Consider the following 19,101-nt stretch of genomic DNA (forward strand, 5'->3'; position numbering starts at 1 on the left):
TAGAGGTGGGGAAGAGTGAGAGAAAAGGAAGCATGCAGAAGTTTGTGATTTTCATGCAGTTACATTTGTTAATCTTTTCTTTAATAGCTTCCAGATTTTGAGTCGTGGTTCTCCACTCCAAGATTATAAAGAATTCTGCCAACATTTCTTCTAGTATTTTGATGATTTCATTCTTAGTATTTAATCTTTTATCTAGTTGGAATTTGTAAAGTATGAGTAATGGACCCAAATTTATTTTTTTTACAAATGCCTATTCACTTGTCCTAGGTTCATTTATTAAAATCTTAAGATACCATTTTTATCATTAAAACTAATTTTAAGCCATTTGGGACCCTAATAGAAAAAGCTCTGTAATTTGTCAGTTTTGTGTAGAAAACCATTCCAAGGGAAATTAGCTTTCAAGATATGATCTATAACTTTGTGTTACTAGAGCATAATAGACCCTAAGTAACATAAATAAAGTATAAATTTATTTATTAAACAAACTAACCTATGGGGCCGCCGACAACCAAGAGGAACTTGGGAGAAGTGGGCATTGGCGAGGGAGCGCGTGGTGAGCGAGCACATGGTGAGCTTGAGTGTTTGCATTGCAGGTCTTCCCCCAGCCTGTGTCTGGAGCTGGGAGCTAGGACCGCAGAGGGGCCCACCATGGTGGTTCTGGGACCCCTGGCTATCACCCTGTTGCCACCCAGCCTCGCACTGCTTGTGTTCCACCTCTCCAGCTCCCAGGATGTCTTCAGTGAACCCAGCAGTGAGCAGCAGCCGTGTGGCCTGAGGGAACACCCCACCGTGGCCTTTGCAGGTGAGAGCCATTTCCCACTCAGTCCTTTTTGCAATGACCATGTACAGAAGGACTTAGGTCGGACTGCAGGTGGGTCCCTCTGGCTGTTGGCAGTCCTGGGATGATCATTTCCTGTAAGGTACAGAGACTCTTGTTCTGGGGATAGATCTAAGACAGATGGCAGCCGTGGGCTGGAGAGGTCTGATTTTAGTTTCCAGACATTGCATCCAGGCCCTTTGTCCATGTTTACTTGGGGAGGAAGGGTCTTCCTTTGGGATTCCTTTGCTAGAAAATGAGATGTGGACACCCTGAGTGGGCCGGCCAAGGGTAAATTGGTTGTCTCAGCTCTAGCTCTTCTGGAAGCATGAGCTCTATTTGTTGGCTTCCAATGTGGGGAGGAATGAAGATGACTCACTCATTAGAAGTGCCTAGTGATCTCTGGAAATATTCTTTCTGCTCTAAGACGGCTGTAGGGATGCCTGTTTTGGGGTCTTGGTAGCCCACAGGGAAAGGGACCCTGATGACTAATAACTCCTTCTGTCTGTCAAGAGAGGTCAGAAGAGTGTCCTATTAAAGTGTTTCCCAAACTGGGATTTGTGAATTACTGGACATATTCTGAAGGGTCCATAAGTTCTTAATAAGAATTTCTAAAATTAGTAAGTGTATTCGATGATAATCTAAAAGGAAAACAAAATACAAATACTGGAATTTCCTGACTGTGTTCCCATGATCTGTTAGCCAGTCTGGGGGTCCCTGATAATGTTATGATCACATCAGCACTTCAGGATCTATTATCTATGTGGCAGCTCACACTGGGATTTACAAATGTAGTCTCAGGTGTCCACAGGTTCTTGAGTTTGATAAACACCTGTCCTATTTCCCCTTCATAATAACCCTGGCGGAGAGACAGGGCAAGGCTATCACCTCCTTTTACAAATGGGGGTGGGGCTGAGGTGTAGAGTTTGGAGAGACGTGTCAGAGCCTCCTGACTCACTCCCCATGACAGACTTATCAGGTGTCCTAGGCAGGAGGCTGTCCAACCTGTCCTCTGGGATTCCCACAGACTGTCAAGAGGGTCAAGACAGAAACCAGAGTGGGAAAATAAATCCATGAGTTTGAAACTGGCATGAGATTTGGGGGCCAAGGGGAGCCGGTATGAATAGGAGTTGGGGGCTGTGAGGTGGGCAACTTGGGGTGTTTAGAAGTGTGCAATTCCCAGTTGTGGGCTGTCTCCTGTCTCCTGTCTCCGAGGGGAGGGTTTCCACCTGTTTTCTCTGTGCTGATTTGTTTGAGCTGAGAGTCAGTCTTTGAAGGCTTAAGTGGATTAAAGTAAATTAGCAATGTCTTTAAGCCTACAAAACGCGTGGTGTACACCCTCAGACTTCTGATGGCTCCTTAGGTGCTGATGGTGGTTGTCACTGAAGGGAAGGACCAAGCAGGGGACAGAGGAGCTGGGTTTTGAGCGCCGAGGGCTTTCCTTACATTGGGGGCCACTGTGGCAGCTCCTAATGAAACGTTTTGCGGGCTTTGCCCAAAACATTATTGGCCTGGTTGATTCTGGGGACAAGGACGATGGAAAGAGAACTGGGGAATCTGTTATCCCGTCAGGCCGGTGTGTATTGGTGTAAATTGGGAGGTGGGTCAATGAGTGGACATGCGGGAGATATGTTCCTTGGGTGGCTGGCTTCCTTGAGGTTATTTTTGATCTTCACATGTAAATTACTTGAGTGAAACTGACTTGCCACCCACCACCTTTCAGAATGAAGAAATGAGGCTCAGGTTAACATAGGTGATTGACATAAGCTCGCCAAGGAATACCTGTAGTCCTGGGCAAGCGGAGATGGTCGGTCGTCCTAGGCTGACTGCCCTGGAGAGTGGCATCATCTCTGACTTTCCTGCCCAGCCTCCTGGCCTCCAGCAATTCACCTCCTTCCTCATTCTGATGGCTTGGGTTTTCTTATTCATTCACCAAATTTTTATTGGGCCATGCTTGACGCCAAGCACGGAGCTGGACACTGTGGGGCTTCAGAGGTGAACAAGTTTCTTTTGAGTACGCGAGTATCTCTTATGGTTCCTTAAAAGTCACTCCCTTTGGCCCCTGCACAGTTGGTTCTGGACCAGGACCAGTTCCCGGGTCTCCGCACACCCTTTAGTGCCACTGAGCACACACTAGGGACTCTATTCATGTTAGATGATTGACTATGCTCTGTGCTCCGGAGAAGTTGCCATAATCCAGCCCAGCACCAATCCCTACCTTCTAGGTTCCCTTCGTGTGTTACACCTTATTTCTGACCGATCTGTAGGTTTACAACCCTGTAGCTATGAGTTTTCCTCTCCCCCAACATCTGACTGATCTAAGTATCCTAGAGGAGCCGCCAGTTGCAGAATCTGACATTTTCCTGTTTTGTAAGGTTAAATTTTCTGCTAGGGGTTTCTTTTAAGTGTGATCCTCTGTGTTTCTCTTTGGCCCGCGCATTATTGCTTTCGCCACAGCATGACCTTTCTAGGCGGCACATAGACACCTGGAAATATGGAGTTAACACTGACAGTGGTTAATCCACAAAGTGGGTAATTGAATCGACTATACATAATTAAAATCACAGGCGCGTCATGGAGAATGTCATTTTTCTCTTAAAGATGCCGTCCAAAGCCTTCGCTGCACACAGAGCTCAGAACGTGCTTGGTGTTTTAAAGACAGCCTTCCCTCTGGTCCTCTTTGCCTGTTTAATCAGAGGAAACTGGCTCCCTTCCCAAGATAGTTCCCCCAGGATCACTGGGCTGCACATCTCCCCCTTCTCTCCCTTTCCCTTTTGCCCATGTTGGTCCCTTCCACAGTAGGAGAGAGGGACAGAAACTGGAAGGGGCTACCACCCTCCACTCCCCCACCCCCACCTCCCTACTGTCATCCCAGCTCCTGCTTCCTTTCCCTCTCCCCTCCTCCCCGAAGAAGGGCCTGAGTGAAGATGAAACTGAGACGTCCCCCAGACAGAGTTTCTCCTGGTTAGCTGCAGACCAGTCATGCCATCTCTTCCCCTGTTCAGCCGCCCACATCTGGAATACCTCCGTTGTAAGGGAAGAAGGGCATTAAAGTGTGACCCCGTTGCTACTGTTGGGGAGCACCCAGTCTAATGGGGACAAGCAAACCCCTCACATTCCCTCTCCACCACCCACAGAAAATGCACTTGCACACATGTGGAGTGACAACAATATACAATGTGAATGGAACAGAAAGAGTAGAGAGAATGTGGAACAAAAGATCAGTTGGAGAGGTCATAACCCAGGAAAGCTTCCTGGAGGAAGAGGACCTTTGGCTGGCTTAGTTTCTAGGGTAATATAATATCCTACCAGAATTTCTGAGAGTGGCTCTGAGGTCAGCTGATAACACAGGCTACCTGACTCCAGATCTACTCCTTATATTGGTATTGCCCAAATGTCATTGTAACTACGTGACAATTATTGCCAACCATAGTCACCTGCTGGGGGCAGAGGCACACCCAGGGGTTCGCTTCATTTTGCTGCAGAATTTATTTCTTCTTTTTCTTTTTAATTGCGCATATTACAGTTTTCTGAAAACCATCCAACTCACAAAACCTCCAGTTCTCTAGTGAGCGATTAAGTGTTTGCCTGTCGTGCAGAAATGAAGGGGTGCTTTTACTCTGCAGTAGAGGGATAATGAGCAATGATTTATTTCCTTTGGATTACACACACACACACACACACACACACACACACACACACACACACTCCTCTGGGCCTTTCTGTGAGCCAGTCACTAATGCACTATGCAGAAAGGCACAGGGCCTCACGGTCCCCCCGAGGGAGGGAAAGAGGAAACGTCAGCTGGGGTCTGTTCCTCAGGCATACTCTCCCCAGACCACTGCCGACCCATCCAGAGGGCTGCGAGCTCTCCTCTCTGCCCACCCAATGCCCATGAGAGGCTTTGGCTTTGGCTGGGAAGATCCTTCCTTGCAGACAGGAATGGACACTGACCACTCACCCTCCCAGGAGCCTTGTCTGATAACCCGATTCTTCCTGTACGGAAGGGAGATGAGGGTTCTATATTCATTCAAATACTTCCAGGTGCTGGGCCAGGCCTGGAGATTCAAGAAGCAAGATCTTCCCTGGCCCCCAGGGCAAACCACTGGGATAGACACCCAGTGTGATGGGGGCTTTTATGGCAGTAGGAGAGATGTCTGTGGGAGCCCTTCCCCCTGGCTTGAGAAATCAGGGAAGGCTTCCTAGAGGAGGCAGAGTGGGGATGGGGTGAACAGGAACTGTTCCACTGAGGGAGAACAGAAGTGTAATAGTTTGCAGGCTCTTATAGAATAGATCTGGAGAAGTGCACAGTGGTCTAGTTTAGTGGCGCCAGGGTGGAGAGTCTCAAGGGGATGTAAAAGTTGAAGCCTCATTCTTTCCATGGGTCATTAAGTAATTAATGTTCCAGGCATATGATTTGGGAGGACAGTTGGGTTGCAACCCGAAGGCCTGCACAGGAGTTGGGACATTTCCTCAGGGCAACTGGGAGCTTTTAAAAAGCTCTACTGGAGAGTTACATAAACGGGTTTGCATTTTAGAAAGATCACTCTGGTTGCCTTGTGGGAAATGAACTGGAGGGGCAGGAGTGGAAGCCAGGCCAGTTAGGGGGCTGTTGGCTCCAGTGCAGGCAAGAGATGCTGGTGGCTTGGATGGGCGATGGGGTGTGAGGGCAAAATGGATGGATTTCAGGGACAGTTGGTTGTAGAGCAGGCGGGATTTGCCAGTGTGTTTGATGAAGCCGGTGAGTGGCTGAGGGATTCAAGGATGATTATGGGTCTCCCTCGGGGCAGCTGGGAGCAGGTGTGGCCCCTCTCTGAGGTAGGGACACAGCAAGAACAGTGACAACACCCCCATCCCCACCCCCTGGTTGGCTGCCCACAGGTCTCACCGCACCCTGACTTCACCTAACCGCAGCCCTTCCATTCTCCTGACCCATTCTGGTGGTGCAGCCGGGAGCCCCTGGTTCAACAGTAACTGGATGTTTGCCTCTCCCTCCCCCAGACCTGAAGCCCTGGGTCTCTAACTTCACCTATCCTGGAGCCCGAGATTTCTCCCAGCTCGCTCTGGATCCCTCCAGGAACCAGCTCATCGTGGGAGCCAGGTAATGAGGCACAGGCGGGTCTGGGCCAGAAGTGCAGGTGCTTAGAATGGAGTGCAGGATATTATCTGAGATGAGGCTACTGTGGGCATTCTCACAACCTGGGCCCCTGTTCCTCCCTGCCGGGCCCTCTCTGTATCTTAATGTCTGTTCCCCACAGACATTCTAGACCTCCCGACCTCCCGATCTCAGTAAGCCAGTACCTATCTGGCATCCTCCCTGGGAGCTCTGTGTAGAGAAGGTGTTCAGGAGCCCCCTACTGGCCATTTGGCCACCTGCAGCTGCAACTGATGCAGGCCAGGGTTTCTTTGCAGGACCTCGCTTCCCTGTTGTCTGACCTCCTTTAGCCCCACTGTCCAAGTCTGGCATCCAAAGGATAATACGCTCTAGGGAAGACTTGTGGGGACTCTATGGGGTAGAGTAGGATGAGATAATTCTCACAAAATCGTAGACCGTCAGCTCTGGTAGGGAAGGGAGCTTAGAGATGGTTGACTTCAGTGGGTCTCAAAGAATGGTCCCTGGACCAGCAGCACCAGTAGCACCTGGAAACTTGTTAGAAATGCAAGTCCTTGGCCTCCATCCCAGTCCTGCTGAATCAGAAGCTCGGGGTGGGCCCAGCAAGCTGCATTTCAGCAGCCCCTCCAGGCAAGTCTTAGGTTTGAGAATTGCTGGTCTGATCCAACTGCCTTAATTTAAACATGAAGAGGCAGAGGGCTGTGGATAGGGGAAGGTGAATGTCCCAAGGTCACATTGCAAGATGACAACAAGTATGAGGACTAGAACTCGGGTCTCCTCACCCCAGGACTAGTTTGTTCTGCCAGCCCATGTTATCACCTCCTACTGCAAGGGTGTTTTTCAGATGCTCCCAACCTCAGAGCTTCTGATTCTGCTGGCTTGGGGGGTGGGGGAGGGTAACCACTAGATTAGGTACCTCTTGATTACACTAGATAGCTGATCATCCTTGACCTCTGGGCTTTTCTGAGTGTCCTACTCCTTCATTTGTGGTATGAAAAGGAGAGAAGTCAAGGACAGAGCTCTGGACTAGGATCAGACGAGCTTGATTTTTGTCTCGAGTGATCTTCATCTTTGAGTTTCCTCGTCTGTAAGGACTGGATTACAGTCTCTAGGCTGCTGACCTCACAAGGCTATGATGAAGCTGGACTGAAAGCATTTTTTTTATTTTTTTTTAATTTTTATATTAACTAGTTATATGTGTTCTGGGATAACACTCAGAAGGTATACAGTGAAAAGCAGGGCCACCCCTTCACACTTGAAGCAAGACCCTTCCTTGGAGGCTCGCCTTGTGACGAGTTTGTGTGTCCTCCCAGAGGGAACTTGTACATATGAAGGTCTGTGAGAATATGGACTTAATTTTCCCTGCAAAGAGACTAAATGTTTTACTTTGTATTTTGAAATATGAAATAATCATAGATTTACATGTAGTTGTAAGAAATAATACAGTGAGATCCAATCCATATACCCTTGACCCAGGTTCTCCCAATGATAACATCTTACATAATAATAGTACAAAATTACAACCAGGAAGCTCACATTGGTAAGATCCTTCCCCCTTATTCAGATTCCACCTGCTTTGCGCATGTAGTTTTAAAAATCCTGATGCCTCCTTCTGAACTTGTGGAAGCATTTCAAAAGCTGCCATTCATTCTTTACCTGCCATGTGCCAGGCATTGTTTTATGTACCATGTATGTAGTAAAGCATCTAAAACATGTAGTCAATCAGGCAGGTAACAAATCATCTAATCTTCACAATAACCTCCAGTAACTGGGTTCTGTGAGTCCATTGTATGGAAAAGGAAACTGACGCCCAGAAGGGTAGATTTTCTGCCTGTGGTCACACTCTTCTTCCTGACCCATTCTGGGGCTTCCCTCACACAGGTGGAGACATATCTTTTTGCTAGGTCCATAAGCCTGGCTATGCCCCCAGGGAACATGGAAGAAATCAGTCCTGGACTTGGCCCCTTGCACCCCTTGGACCAAATAAAGTGGGTCCTCAATTTTTTCTCTCTTTTCTTCTCTAGGTCGCTTTCCTTCCTCCTTCTCTTCTGCCGGCCAGATTTCCCTCCCTTTTTTTCTGACCTCCTGGGCCTTTGGAATTCAGGATAGGGGACATTTTTTTTTATTCCTTTGTACCCCGCCTTGTTCCATAAGGGGTTAGGGAGATTCAGGCTATAGAGATTTTTCTCTGTTCTCATCTCCCAGAAGAGCAGACTGGGATGTTGTGATGAATGATTTTTGATGGGATAAAAATGAATAAAGTGATGCAATGTTTCCCCTAATTTTTTAAAGCTGTGAGCAGATGCCTGTGTTACCTGAGCAGACAGCTGGGGCAGAGCCATCAGCGGGATCCCATCTGTCTCTTGGCCAGGAAGGTGGGGGTAGGGAAGCTCTTTGGGTCAAGGGGCTGAGGAGGAACAGCAGAAGCCTGGAGCCAAGGTCATTCCGTGGGATCCACCAGGAGAGCAAAGAAGCAGAGTGGGGCCTGGGCCAGGAGCCAGAGCTGGAGAATAGAAGTCTCCAGCCTGAGATGTCTCCTTCAGGCCCCTGGATTCATGCAGCAGGGCCCCTCCTTCTCCTTCTGGCCCATTCCACAACCTTTCCCCTCATTTCTCTTCTCAGCACAGCTGAGGTAGGCCAGAACTTTCTAAAGCAATTATTCCTGAAAACTTCAGGAACGAATAGAAGAATGGCCCAAGGAATATATAAGAAGGAAAGAAAACTCTTTGGGAAAACCCAAATTTTACATCTGCTTGACATTAATGAAGCATTTTAACATGCATCACACTATTCCCCTGTCTCCAAGGCCCTGTGAAATAAGAAAGACAGGCGCATCCACTTTATAGATGGAGACTCAGAGCTGCTCAGAAGGCCCCTCGCAAATGGCTGAACTGGAATTCTCCCCCTTCTCTGGGAGAGTCACAGGGTCTACTCTGTGATCCTGCAGTCACTTTCGTGTGGCACTCTGACTGGTGGTTCTGCCACCCTCGAGTCCCAGCATAGTGGCCTTGTGGCTCCCGAGTCCAGGCAAAGCGATTCCGGCAGTGCCCGCACTGTGAGTGCTCAACAAGCGACCGATAGTAGTAGTAGTGGTGATAGTGTCGTCATTATTATTTAAGGGTTTTTAAAATTCAGACTTTATTTGTTTAGAGCAGGTTTAGGTTCACAGCGAGACTGTTGGGAAGGTACAGAGAATTCCCACATACCTGCTGCCCCACACGTCACCTACCCCACCAGTAAAATCCCCCACCAGAGTGGTGCATTTATTACAATCGATGAACCTGCACTGACACGTCATTATCACCCAAAGTCCATAGCTTTTCTTATGGTTCGCTCTTGGTGGTGTGCATCCTATGGGTTTGGAGGAATTTGTAATGACGTATACCCACTATTATGGCATCATACAGAGTATTTTCACTGCCTTGAAAATCCTCCGTGTTCTGCCTGTTCATCCACTCCCTTCTCCCACCAGCCCCTGGCAACTACCGCTCCAGTTTAACTGTCTCCACAGTTTTGTCTTTTCCAGAATGTCTTATAGTTGGAATCATACAATATGTAGCCCTTTCATATTGCCTTCTTTTTCTTAGTAATATGCATTTAAGATCCCTCTAATGTCATGGCTTGACAGCTCATTTCCTTCTAACACTCAATAATGTTCCATTGTCTGATGCACCACAGTTTATTTGTCTAGTCACCTACCGAAAGACATCTTGGCTGCTTCCAAGTTTTGGCAATTACTGAATAAAGCTGCTATAAACATCCATATGCAGGTTTTTGTGTGGACATGAGTTTCCTTATTTAAGGTTTCTGAGCAACAGGCTGATATAATGAAAACGATACTTGAGGAATTCGAGTCTGGCAGCCCAATACTGGCTGGGGCCTGAGGAAGAGGAATCGCGAGGTGGCAGAGGGGTCAATTTGAGCAAGCGAAGACAGGTGGTCCAGGGAGGTGGACAGGTGTCCAGAGTCACTGACTACGGGTAGGATTGAAGGACATGAGGAAGCACACAGGACATCAGGGGCCCACAGGACGGGGCCAAGAGATGGCTGGCCTTTATCAGGAAGGGAATGGGTTAGGGAGGTGGGTAAGGGCAGGGGGAAGATGGCCTGTCTGGGTTTCTGCAGGACCTCCAGGAGACTTGAAGTTTCATAGAAACAGGTTCCACAGTTAGAAAAGGTGGTGGGGGGGGGGGGTTCCTCCCTGGGCCTGGCAGGATGGCCAGGAAGCAGAGACAGTATGAGCTACAGGAGTAGACAAGTCTGGGTTTTAATCCCTCCACTTACACTGTCTGGATTTTTAACTCTTCTACTTACTATCTCTGTGACTTGGGCCATTTACTCAAACTGTTTCCTTATCTGCAAAATGGAGTTCTCTCTCTCTACCTCTGGAGTTGCTGTGAAGATTAAATGAGCTAATGGAGGTAAAGCTCTCCCTGGGGGTCGGCCCACTGTAGGCACGCTGCAGTCGGCACTCAGTCCTGGCACCCCATGAGGCAGAAGCCAGGAAACTGCTTCCTGGGAAAATGCCTGCAGAACCAGCTTGACTTATGATTTCCATTTTTGTTTTCACAGGAACTACCTCTTCCGACTCAGCCTTGCCAATGTCTCCCTCCTTCAGGTACATTTGCTTCCCTTCCCAGGAATCTCCTTGGTAATTGGGAGGCAGCCGGGGCAGCGTGAGGAGCAAGATCTGGAATTCACTCCCTAGGGTTGAAAACAGGAGCCCCAACCTCTTTTCACTGGCCGTGGACCCTCGCTGGTTATTGAGGTTACCAGTGGGAAGATGCTTAGAAGTGGGAATGTGGCCACATAAACATGGAGGCACACACGGGGCTCCCGCATTGTGCAAAAGAGCTGCCAAGGGGGAGAGGAAAAGAGCGCCGGAGTTAGTGTGACCAGTTGTCCCTCTCTCCCTAGGACCGAGGGGTCTCAGGATGCAGGACTTCTAGTGCTAAAACTGGGACAGTACTGGGCAAACTGGAGTGGCTGGTCATTCTGAGACTAGGACCTCAATCAATAGGAAGGTCTCTGAGTTCGAGTCTCAAAGGATAGCGTGTCCCGATTGCCTTCTTAGCATGGCTTCTAACTCAGCATTTTCACTGAGCTGTGATTGATGTATCTGCTGCCAGAAGGACTCCCCAAGCATGATTCCCTAAATGCTCTGAGAGGCATTCTAATGGGACTCCTTGATCCAGAACATTTATCCCAGACTGAGAAACAAATGCTAAACCATCTCTGCAGAGGCTGAGAAAGGAAGGCCATCTTTTCTTCTTCAGTGAGGGCAGAGCCTCAGTCCTCATGTCTGGGAGGCTTGCTGGTCTCCCAGTGATCAGGTGTTCATTGAGCACTCACTGTGTATCTGACCTGAGCTGGGGGCAGAGGGGCGATAACACAAGCAGAGTGTTCAACCTGCAAGCCTCACAGTGTAGCCAGGAAAAGATGATGAGTGATATGTGTAACTAACTAGAGAACCACACAAGGAGTTAGTCAGGTGCTGGGTTATTCGGCATAGGGTTTCACTGTAAAGGGCAGTTGGGGAAGCTGGATGACATTCTGGTCTGGTTCCTTCTGGTCTCACCTGGGTCTATACCCCAGGGTCCATTGCAGCTGGTTCCCAGAGAGGAGATTTAAGGGAGCAGAAAAGGCGTGCCCATCAGAAAGAACTAGAATAAATTGAAAATGTCATTCGTTCGTTTATCAGTCTGTCTGTCCCTCTGCCCATACACTTACCAGCCAGCCCACTCATTCATACATTCGACCACTCCCTAATAAACATTTGCTGAATACCTGCTAAAGCCCAGGTCCAGTCCTAAGCATGGCACGTGTGAGATCCAAAAGTAAATCAGGCTCTGCCCCTTGCTTCAAGGAATAAGCACGTAAGAGATCACAAATGAGTTCCTTTTCTAGATGGGACCCGTGTGGTATGTTCCTGGGGCCTGGGCTAGAGCAAGGCAGAGGAAATCCCCAGAGGAAATCCTATGGCCTGCCAGCTCAGTCACAAATAGCCTGGCCAGAGACAACAGAAATGAAACCAAGAAGCCAAACCCAGCAGATCAGGGTCTGGGGAAGTGTATACAGAGGCAATTCAAAGTGGGTGGGAGAAAGTGGATCCAGGGGTTCTGTCCTGAGCTCAAGCAGCTCGCTTTTTATTAGATTCCCATGGTCTAAAGAAGGCCTTTTGGGAGCAGCAAAGGGTCCAAAAAGGGATAGCAAGATAGAAGCAGAAATAATGGCAGTGCTGTGGGAAACATGCATGCACATTGGGCTCAGCGGGGTCTGCAAGCCTCCCCACAAGCTGCCCTTGGGCTGGAGCTTAAAGGTTGGGGGTTGGTCAGGCTGGTAAGGGAGACACAGATGTGTAAAATAGCATGGAGCACCAAGGGGCACAGTGTAGAGGAAACGAGGTGTGAGTGGGATAAGGGTGAGAGACGAGGCGAGGGAGAGAGAGAGGCCACATCGTAGAGTCTTCATTGCTGACAGAGGGGTCCAGGTTTTATTTTGAAGGCAGTAGGGGCTCCTTAAAGGATTTTAAGTAGGGAAGTGGCATGAACAGATTTGGTGTTTAGATCACCTGGCTCAGTGCAGAGAATGGATTTTTGGAGAAGCCAGTTAGGAGACAACTGCAATATCCAGGCTAGTGACAGTGAGAGTTGAACTAAGGCAGTGGTGTGGGGATGGAGAGAAAAGAGAGGAAGAGGTCTTCAGGTGGCAGAATCGCACAGGGTCACTGTACCACACAGCTGTATGGAGCACCAAACACACTCTGTTCTGCATGAAAATGACCCCTGGAGTTGGGGAAGCTGGCAGCCCTGGAGGGCTTAGCACAATGGTGCGATCCAGGTTTCTGGTTTGCATAGTTTGGGTAGCATAGATCAAGATGGGAATCAAGTTAGCCTGACTCTAGAAAGTGCTTCTCCCTTGGCTGCCCACTAGGATCATCAGGGGACCTTTGAAAAACACTGATGCCTAGGACATCTTCAGAGATTCTGACTTAATTGGTCTCTGGTCCAGCTGGGCACTGGGATTTTTAAAAGCTCCCTGGTGGTTTTCAGTGTGCACCCAAATTTAGGAACCGCTGCTTTTGGATGTCAAGAGGGCCTTTTCTACAGATGCTGCCCACCTGGCTGGCATCCTTGACAGCTGGCCCACAGGTGCTTATCAGATAATAAGACTCATCAGCTTGATGAGAGGTCTGGCATGTTTGGTTCATCTAGCTCCATGTTGATCTGGTTTCAGCCATGGGAAGATACCTTATGTGAGCCCCATAAATAACTTGGGACGGGGGCTCCATTTCAAGGGGTTCTCTGAAGGGCTCTGCAAACCAGCCACAGTGCACCAGGAGTTGGTTTGACTTTTGCTGGGTGTCTCTATGGGGCCTGACCTCTAGAGTTCAGACTGAATTCTTTTTAACAGAACTAAGGAGAGAAATACATTGTATGTCCACATCCCCACCATAGTGGGTACCATCTGGATACAAAAGGGGAAAGACTGAAAGAGAAGTTGAAGTGGGCTGTCCAGCATTCCCTCGACTAGGCTGGTGGCAGACCTCAGCCTCTGGTCCCCTGGTCTGTTGTCAGGCCTGGTGAGAATGTCCTGACTTTTGACGGTAAAAGCCCAACTTCATTTCGCAAGTGCCACTCCATTGCCCTATCTGGGGCTTCGGGTCCTTTCAGTCTTCAACATTTGCTATCACGAGTGGCTCATAGCGAACAGAGTAGCCAGTGGAGTTTAAATGAGCTGCACCAGTTTGCTGATGGAGGACCATGCCGCCACCCCCACCCCAGCTCAGCGGCCTTTACCCTCCACTCTGCCTGGGGGCAGGCTCTGTGTCACTCTCTAATACAGCTGATCCCCCACTGATCTTCCCACATGGCCCCAGGCTATGATTTAACCAAACTTAAAAACTCACTGCTTTATTGATAGTTTAAATAATTAACATCTCTTAAAGAAAAATCTAAATCTAAATGAAAACAGTTATGAAAACCTATATCCATTAAAAGGACTTCTAAGTACCTAACCCTCCGTAAATAATTTATATAAACTATGATCCTTAAGGAAAATCAAAATACCCAGCTTCCTTCTCAATTCTCAAAGCCCCTAAGGGAAAGGAATTGCAGGTAGCAGCACTGGGTGGGGGTTGGTGTGTGTGTGTGTGGGGGGGGGGGTGGGTAGGATGTGTACACAGGGATGGAGAGGGGAAATCAAATCAGCTCACCTGTGATGTTTATGTATCAGCGTAACCATAACCGTAACCGAATAAACTGGTTTTGGGAAAGAAAAGGTGGCAAGTGGTCAACAGTGTCAAAGGGCTATGTAGTGAGCTAACTTGGATTCGGCAATTAGGAGCTGGTGAGCAGCCAGGGGGTGACGACGTGGCTGGAGGCCTAACTGCAATGGATTTATGATCTCGGGCTGCCAAATGTCCAGAAAGTGCAGAAATGGGGGCAGTTGTGCACATATGCAGCAGAATGCACACGGGGTTTTGTCTGGACCTGGGGAGACACTGAGGGTGATTCTGAGCTCTCTTCTAGTTGTGGCCACATTCTCCAAGTTAGTCTGGCAGTTCTGGAGTTGTCTGAAATCTGAATTCTGCTAAGCGGTAGACTTAATGCTCAGATTTTTTTAATGTTCAGCCATTGTCTCTGGTATCTAAGGTTATTGCTGAGTCTACATGAAGATTATCCGGTTCTTGGCCGTCTCACCTGCTTTCCTGCACAGCCAAAAACCACATAGTTACTCTGTTACTAGAGTTTGCCTTCCTGGAATTTCTGGGACAGTCCTAGTGTAAAACATTACATGTGGCATATTGATCATACATGTCTATCTCCACTCCTTCACAAAACCCCACTAAAAGGACAGGGGGAAATACTAAATGGTACAGATGCACAATGACAGAACAAAAGAGACATCAGTGAAGGAAAGATTAAATACATTCTGGGGAGATAGAGAGGGGATAGAGCCATTAACTGCTTTAGCAAAGCAAAACAGTTTATAGAGGGGGATATGACAGAGAAGCAAGCGGACTCCCCAGATGGCTCAGAAACTGGGGTGTTGGGTATTATGGAATGTGAGGATGAGGTACAATGCTAAAAGGGCGAAATGGTTGAAATTCTCTAAATTGAGAAGTTAGAACCCAGGTCTCCTGTCCCATCCCACAGTGATCCCTTCCTCCATTTTACCCCTCCCCCCACAAAGGGAGACTAAGACCTTTTCTTTAAAAACTCAACTGGCGAGGCTCCAGATTTGGAAAGTACAGGAAAAGTGGGGGCACTGATGGGGTCTGGGCTAGAAAAATGTTTCTCCTCCTTCTTTCTCTGTGCAATTTATTTGTGGAAGAAATCTGATTATTTGTCTTACATAGTTTCCCACAGTCTAGATTTTGCTGATTGCAAGTCAAGTGGTATAAAACTTAACATTTTCCTCTATTCTCTGTATCATCTGTAAATTGATTGTTAGATCTAAATACTTTAGTTTAGATTCCAGCAAGATTACTTTATAGGTGTTATTGTATACTTTTTAATGGAGGTACATACTATCTGATTTTCTCTAGTTTTTTTTTGGGGGGGGGGAATGGTAATTAGCAGCCATTGATGATTATTTCCCAGATTAATAATTCTTCAGGTGTATTAGCTGGACTACTCCTGCAAAGAGAAACTTCTCATCCACTATTTAGTTGTTACCCAGTGATAACAGTCATATAGGAAAGGCGGGATAAATGTTTGATACTCAGTTTTCAAATAATGAGTTGGTTTGTTAGTATCTACCAATGGTGACCAATTAATTTTATTCTTTTATTATTTTCCTTATTATAGACTTGTGGCTTTAAAACATTGTTACTATCTATCATTGCAGTTATCTTTTATGACTACCCCATCTTTTGCCAGTTGGGGGCTACTTCAAGGTGGTTCCTGGGTTCTTTGACATGATGACACTAGTCACCTTGGTTATATCCTTGCTATTCTGCGTAAGGAAATGTTTCAGGCCCACCTTGTACGTTCCAAACCCTAGACCTGGAATCAACCATTTCTCTAAGAAGTCTTGGTTCCTTTTAGTGCTAAATGGTTAGTGATTTATTTTCAAATATAAACAAGGAGCCCCAAATCACCAGACATGCAAGGAAAGCCTCTAAAGTGGAAGACGAAGATCAAAACAAACGAACAGAATGAAGGCAGCTGTAAGGAACAAGGACAATGCAAGAAATAAAAGAAAACATTTAAAAAAATTAATTAGAAAAAACTAACTAGACTTCAGAAATATGAAAATATTTTTTATTTATAAAACAATAAATTAAAATTATGGAAATTAAAAATGTGATTGGGGAAATACATTTCGAATTTAGAAGATAAAGTTGAAGAAAACTCTCCCAGAAACTAGAACAACAACAACAACAACAAAACATGCAAAAAGGAAAAAAATAACAGAAAATGAGAGAATAAGTGCACAAAGGCTAATGGTGTATTGGATTAATAAGAGTTGCAAAAAAGAAAACAGGAAAATGTGAGGAAGAAATTAATGACAAAATAACATAAGAAAATTTGCCAAAACAGAGGATGAGTCTTCACCCTGAAAGAGCTGAGTTCCCAAAAGAGACCTTCACTGAGGCATGTCAGTGTGAAATTCAGGCTACTGTTCTTAAAGAGAAGATCCTAAAAGCTTCTAGGGCCTAAAGGGAAAGAGAATTCTTATTTCTCAATAAGAATTCTATCAGACTTCTGAATAGCAACACTGGAATCTAGAAGACAATGAATGGAGTTGAATAAATGCCTTTAAAATTTTGAGTGAAAATTATTTTCATTCTTGAATTCTCTATCAAAACTGCCAACTATGAAGTTGAATGAATGAGAGATGCAAAAATTTTTAAAAATCGATCTACCATATTCCTTTTCAAAGGAAGATACTAGAGATGTGTTCCACCAAAATAAACAAATAAATCAAGAAAGGAGGAATCATGAGAATCAGCAAGAAAGGAGAGAAGGTAAGTCCCAGGTTAATAGACAACCAGGAGGCCTCAAGGGCATCCAGTCCATACTGAGGCAGGAGGAAGAGAATGAGAACTCATATATTATCTGAACCATTGCTATGCACATTTAGCAAATGATATCAAGAGGGATTTGTAATACCTGTTGGGCATTTGGGAAGAAATTAGTAATTTGAATTGCAAAACAATTAAATGAAGAAAATCAAGACAATTATTCAGTTCAGGAAAAACCAAGAGTTGATCAAGAAAGGAAATCTTCTCAGAAGAGGCATATTTCCTTGATTCTTAGATACACATGTTTTCACACTTTTAATGAGTCTGAAATGCGGCCATGTCTTTCTATTGAAGGCATCTTACAGTCTCCGTCAGCCAGACTGCTGTTCTGATGGAGTTGTCATTGCCTGTGCTTGAACTTGGTCATTATTCCTGGTGTTTTGATTCTACAACACCAACCAGTTGACATTTGAGTCCACAAACCATTTTAGGATCATACGTGGAAGAAATAGGGTTCCTGGATTGTCAGAATATCTTCTGGGAACCCCTTCTGATAAGATAAAGAAAGTGCCAGCATCCAAATTTGCAGAATGGGGTCGATAGCTTGGAAGAAAATTCTGGAGACCAGAGTAGAATACTATTTAAGAATTGCTATATCACTTACACCCTGGGTGGTTCAAAAAATGATGCTCTAAAACAAGCAAACAAATGACAACAACAACAAAAATGAACACTGAAAACTGAATAGAAAAGTGATTCAGAAGAGATGAACTGTGAGTTCGAAGAAGGTTTAAGGATAGTTAATTTTGCGGGTTGGTATATGATAAAAAAAAATATATGTCTGAATAAAAATACTGTCAATAAGTTTACATTAAAAATTTAAGCAATGAAAGAGTTTGGCAGCATACATTTTTTCTTAGTGGTTCACATTCTAATCAATGGTGTCTTATATTCAGTGAAATCTGGGGGATTAGTTGTTAGCAGAGAACAATTTTTACATATTCATATTAATGTTGATTTTAAAGTATTAGTTTGTTAATTTAATTTAAAATCTATTATATTAAAAGATTAAATAATTAATGTTACATAACTATAATGGGAAGATGAGGAGAGGAGAAATGTATGTGTGCTTTGAGGCAGGGGAGAATAGAGTTGGGTATGTGGGAAAAAATTTTTACCTCTCTAACCGAAAGTCAGTAGATAAAAGTCTGAGATGGATACATGATTTTGAGAAGTTGTATAGAAAAACACAGACACAGGGACACAACTGAAAGAGTTGATAGTAGTTGTCCTTGGGAAATAGGGTTGGAGTGTGAGAGGAGTAGGTTGCTGGGATTAAAAAAAATTTTTTTTTTCTGTACTATTTAACTTTTTCAACTTTACATCATTACTTTGATAAATACGATTTTTAAAAATAAAATAAAAATAAAATGACTCAAGCCCATTCTGTGCTGTTATCATTATAAATATACATATTCTTTTCAGGCCATATGTTCTAGCTTTCGGCTTGAGAACTCTATTCCCTGCGAGAGGCTGCAGGATGCAGCACAGAGAGCTGAGCTCTGGTGTCGGTTGTCTGGGTTTGCATCTTGAGTTTGCATCTTGGGTTTGTTGCTTACTGGCTTTTTGACTTTGGACATATTGCTTAACTTCTCTGAGCTTCATTTTCCTCACTTGTAAAATGAGCAAAAGGCTACGCGTTTCGCTGGCTATGGTGAGGACAGAGGGTGTGTCAAGTCCCTGTCCCAGGGTTAGCCCAGTGCAACTTTATCTGACTCCTTTTGATTGCACATACCTGCCCCCGCAATGGGATTCCCACCCTCTCAGGGACAAGGCCAACTATTTCAAAGTGCCCTAAGACCCCAAGGGTCCAGAGAGGCCCTTGACCCACACGTTCCCCGCGAAGCCACACGCCGTTAGGAGCTTTAGGCCTGAACATCTGCAGTCTTTCTTGTCATTGCTCTTTTCTGCTCCCAAGCACCCTGAGGTTTTTTGTTTATGTCCCTCTTTTCCTCTCCCATCATGCTCAGCCTAGGAGCTGATGGGGCCCTGTGTATGACAATGATTTCATTGTTTCTGTCCAAATGAACCCCACAACGATATGGCTAGATGCCAATGTCTGGGAGCAGAGGCCTGAGCCCCAGGCCTGGCATGGCAGGGTGAGCCCATTCTGCTCATAGTTCTGGAGGCAAAGTCAAA

The 19,101-nt window shown here is 46.0% G+C and overlaps 1 protein-coding gene across 10 annotated transcripts in view; it reads left to right on the top strand.

Moving 5' to 3' along the window:
• Positions 1 to 19,101, top strand: part of SEMA5B (semaphorin 5B) — a 116,267-nt gene that overhangs the window by 73,808 nt on the left and 23,358 nt on the right. For 8 of the 10 annotated variants that reach the window (XM_016159376.2, XM_016159372.2, XM_036218986.1 and 5 more), the window contains 3 exons: positions 594 to 802; positions 5,819 to 5,918; positions 10,503 to 10,548. In XM_016159376.2, coding sequence (XP_016014862.2) covers positions 649 to 802; positions 5,819 to 5,918; positions 10,503 to 10,548 — 300 coding nt within the window. In that variant the 5' untranslated portion in view covers positions 594 to 648. Of the gene's footprint in view, positions 1 to 593; positions 803 to 5,818; positions 5,919 to 10,502; positions 10,549 to 19,101 lie in introns of those variants that run through there. The other 2 variants (XM_016159378.2, XM_016159379.2) reach the window with 2 other exon arrangements.

The sequence above is a fragment of the Rousettus aegyptiacus genome, unplaced genomic scaffold (genome assembly GCF_014176215.1).
Source record: "Rousettus aegyptiacus isolate mRouAeg1 unplaced genomic scaffold, mRouAeg1.p scaffold_m13_p_4, whole genome shotgun sequence".
Taxonomy (NCBI): Eukaryota; Metazoa; Chordata; class Mammalia; order Chiroptera; family Pteropodidae; genus Rousettus; species Rousettus aegyptiacus.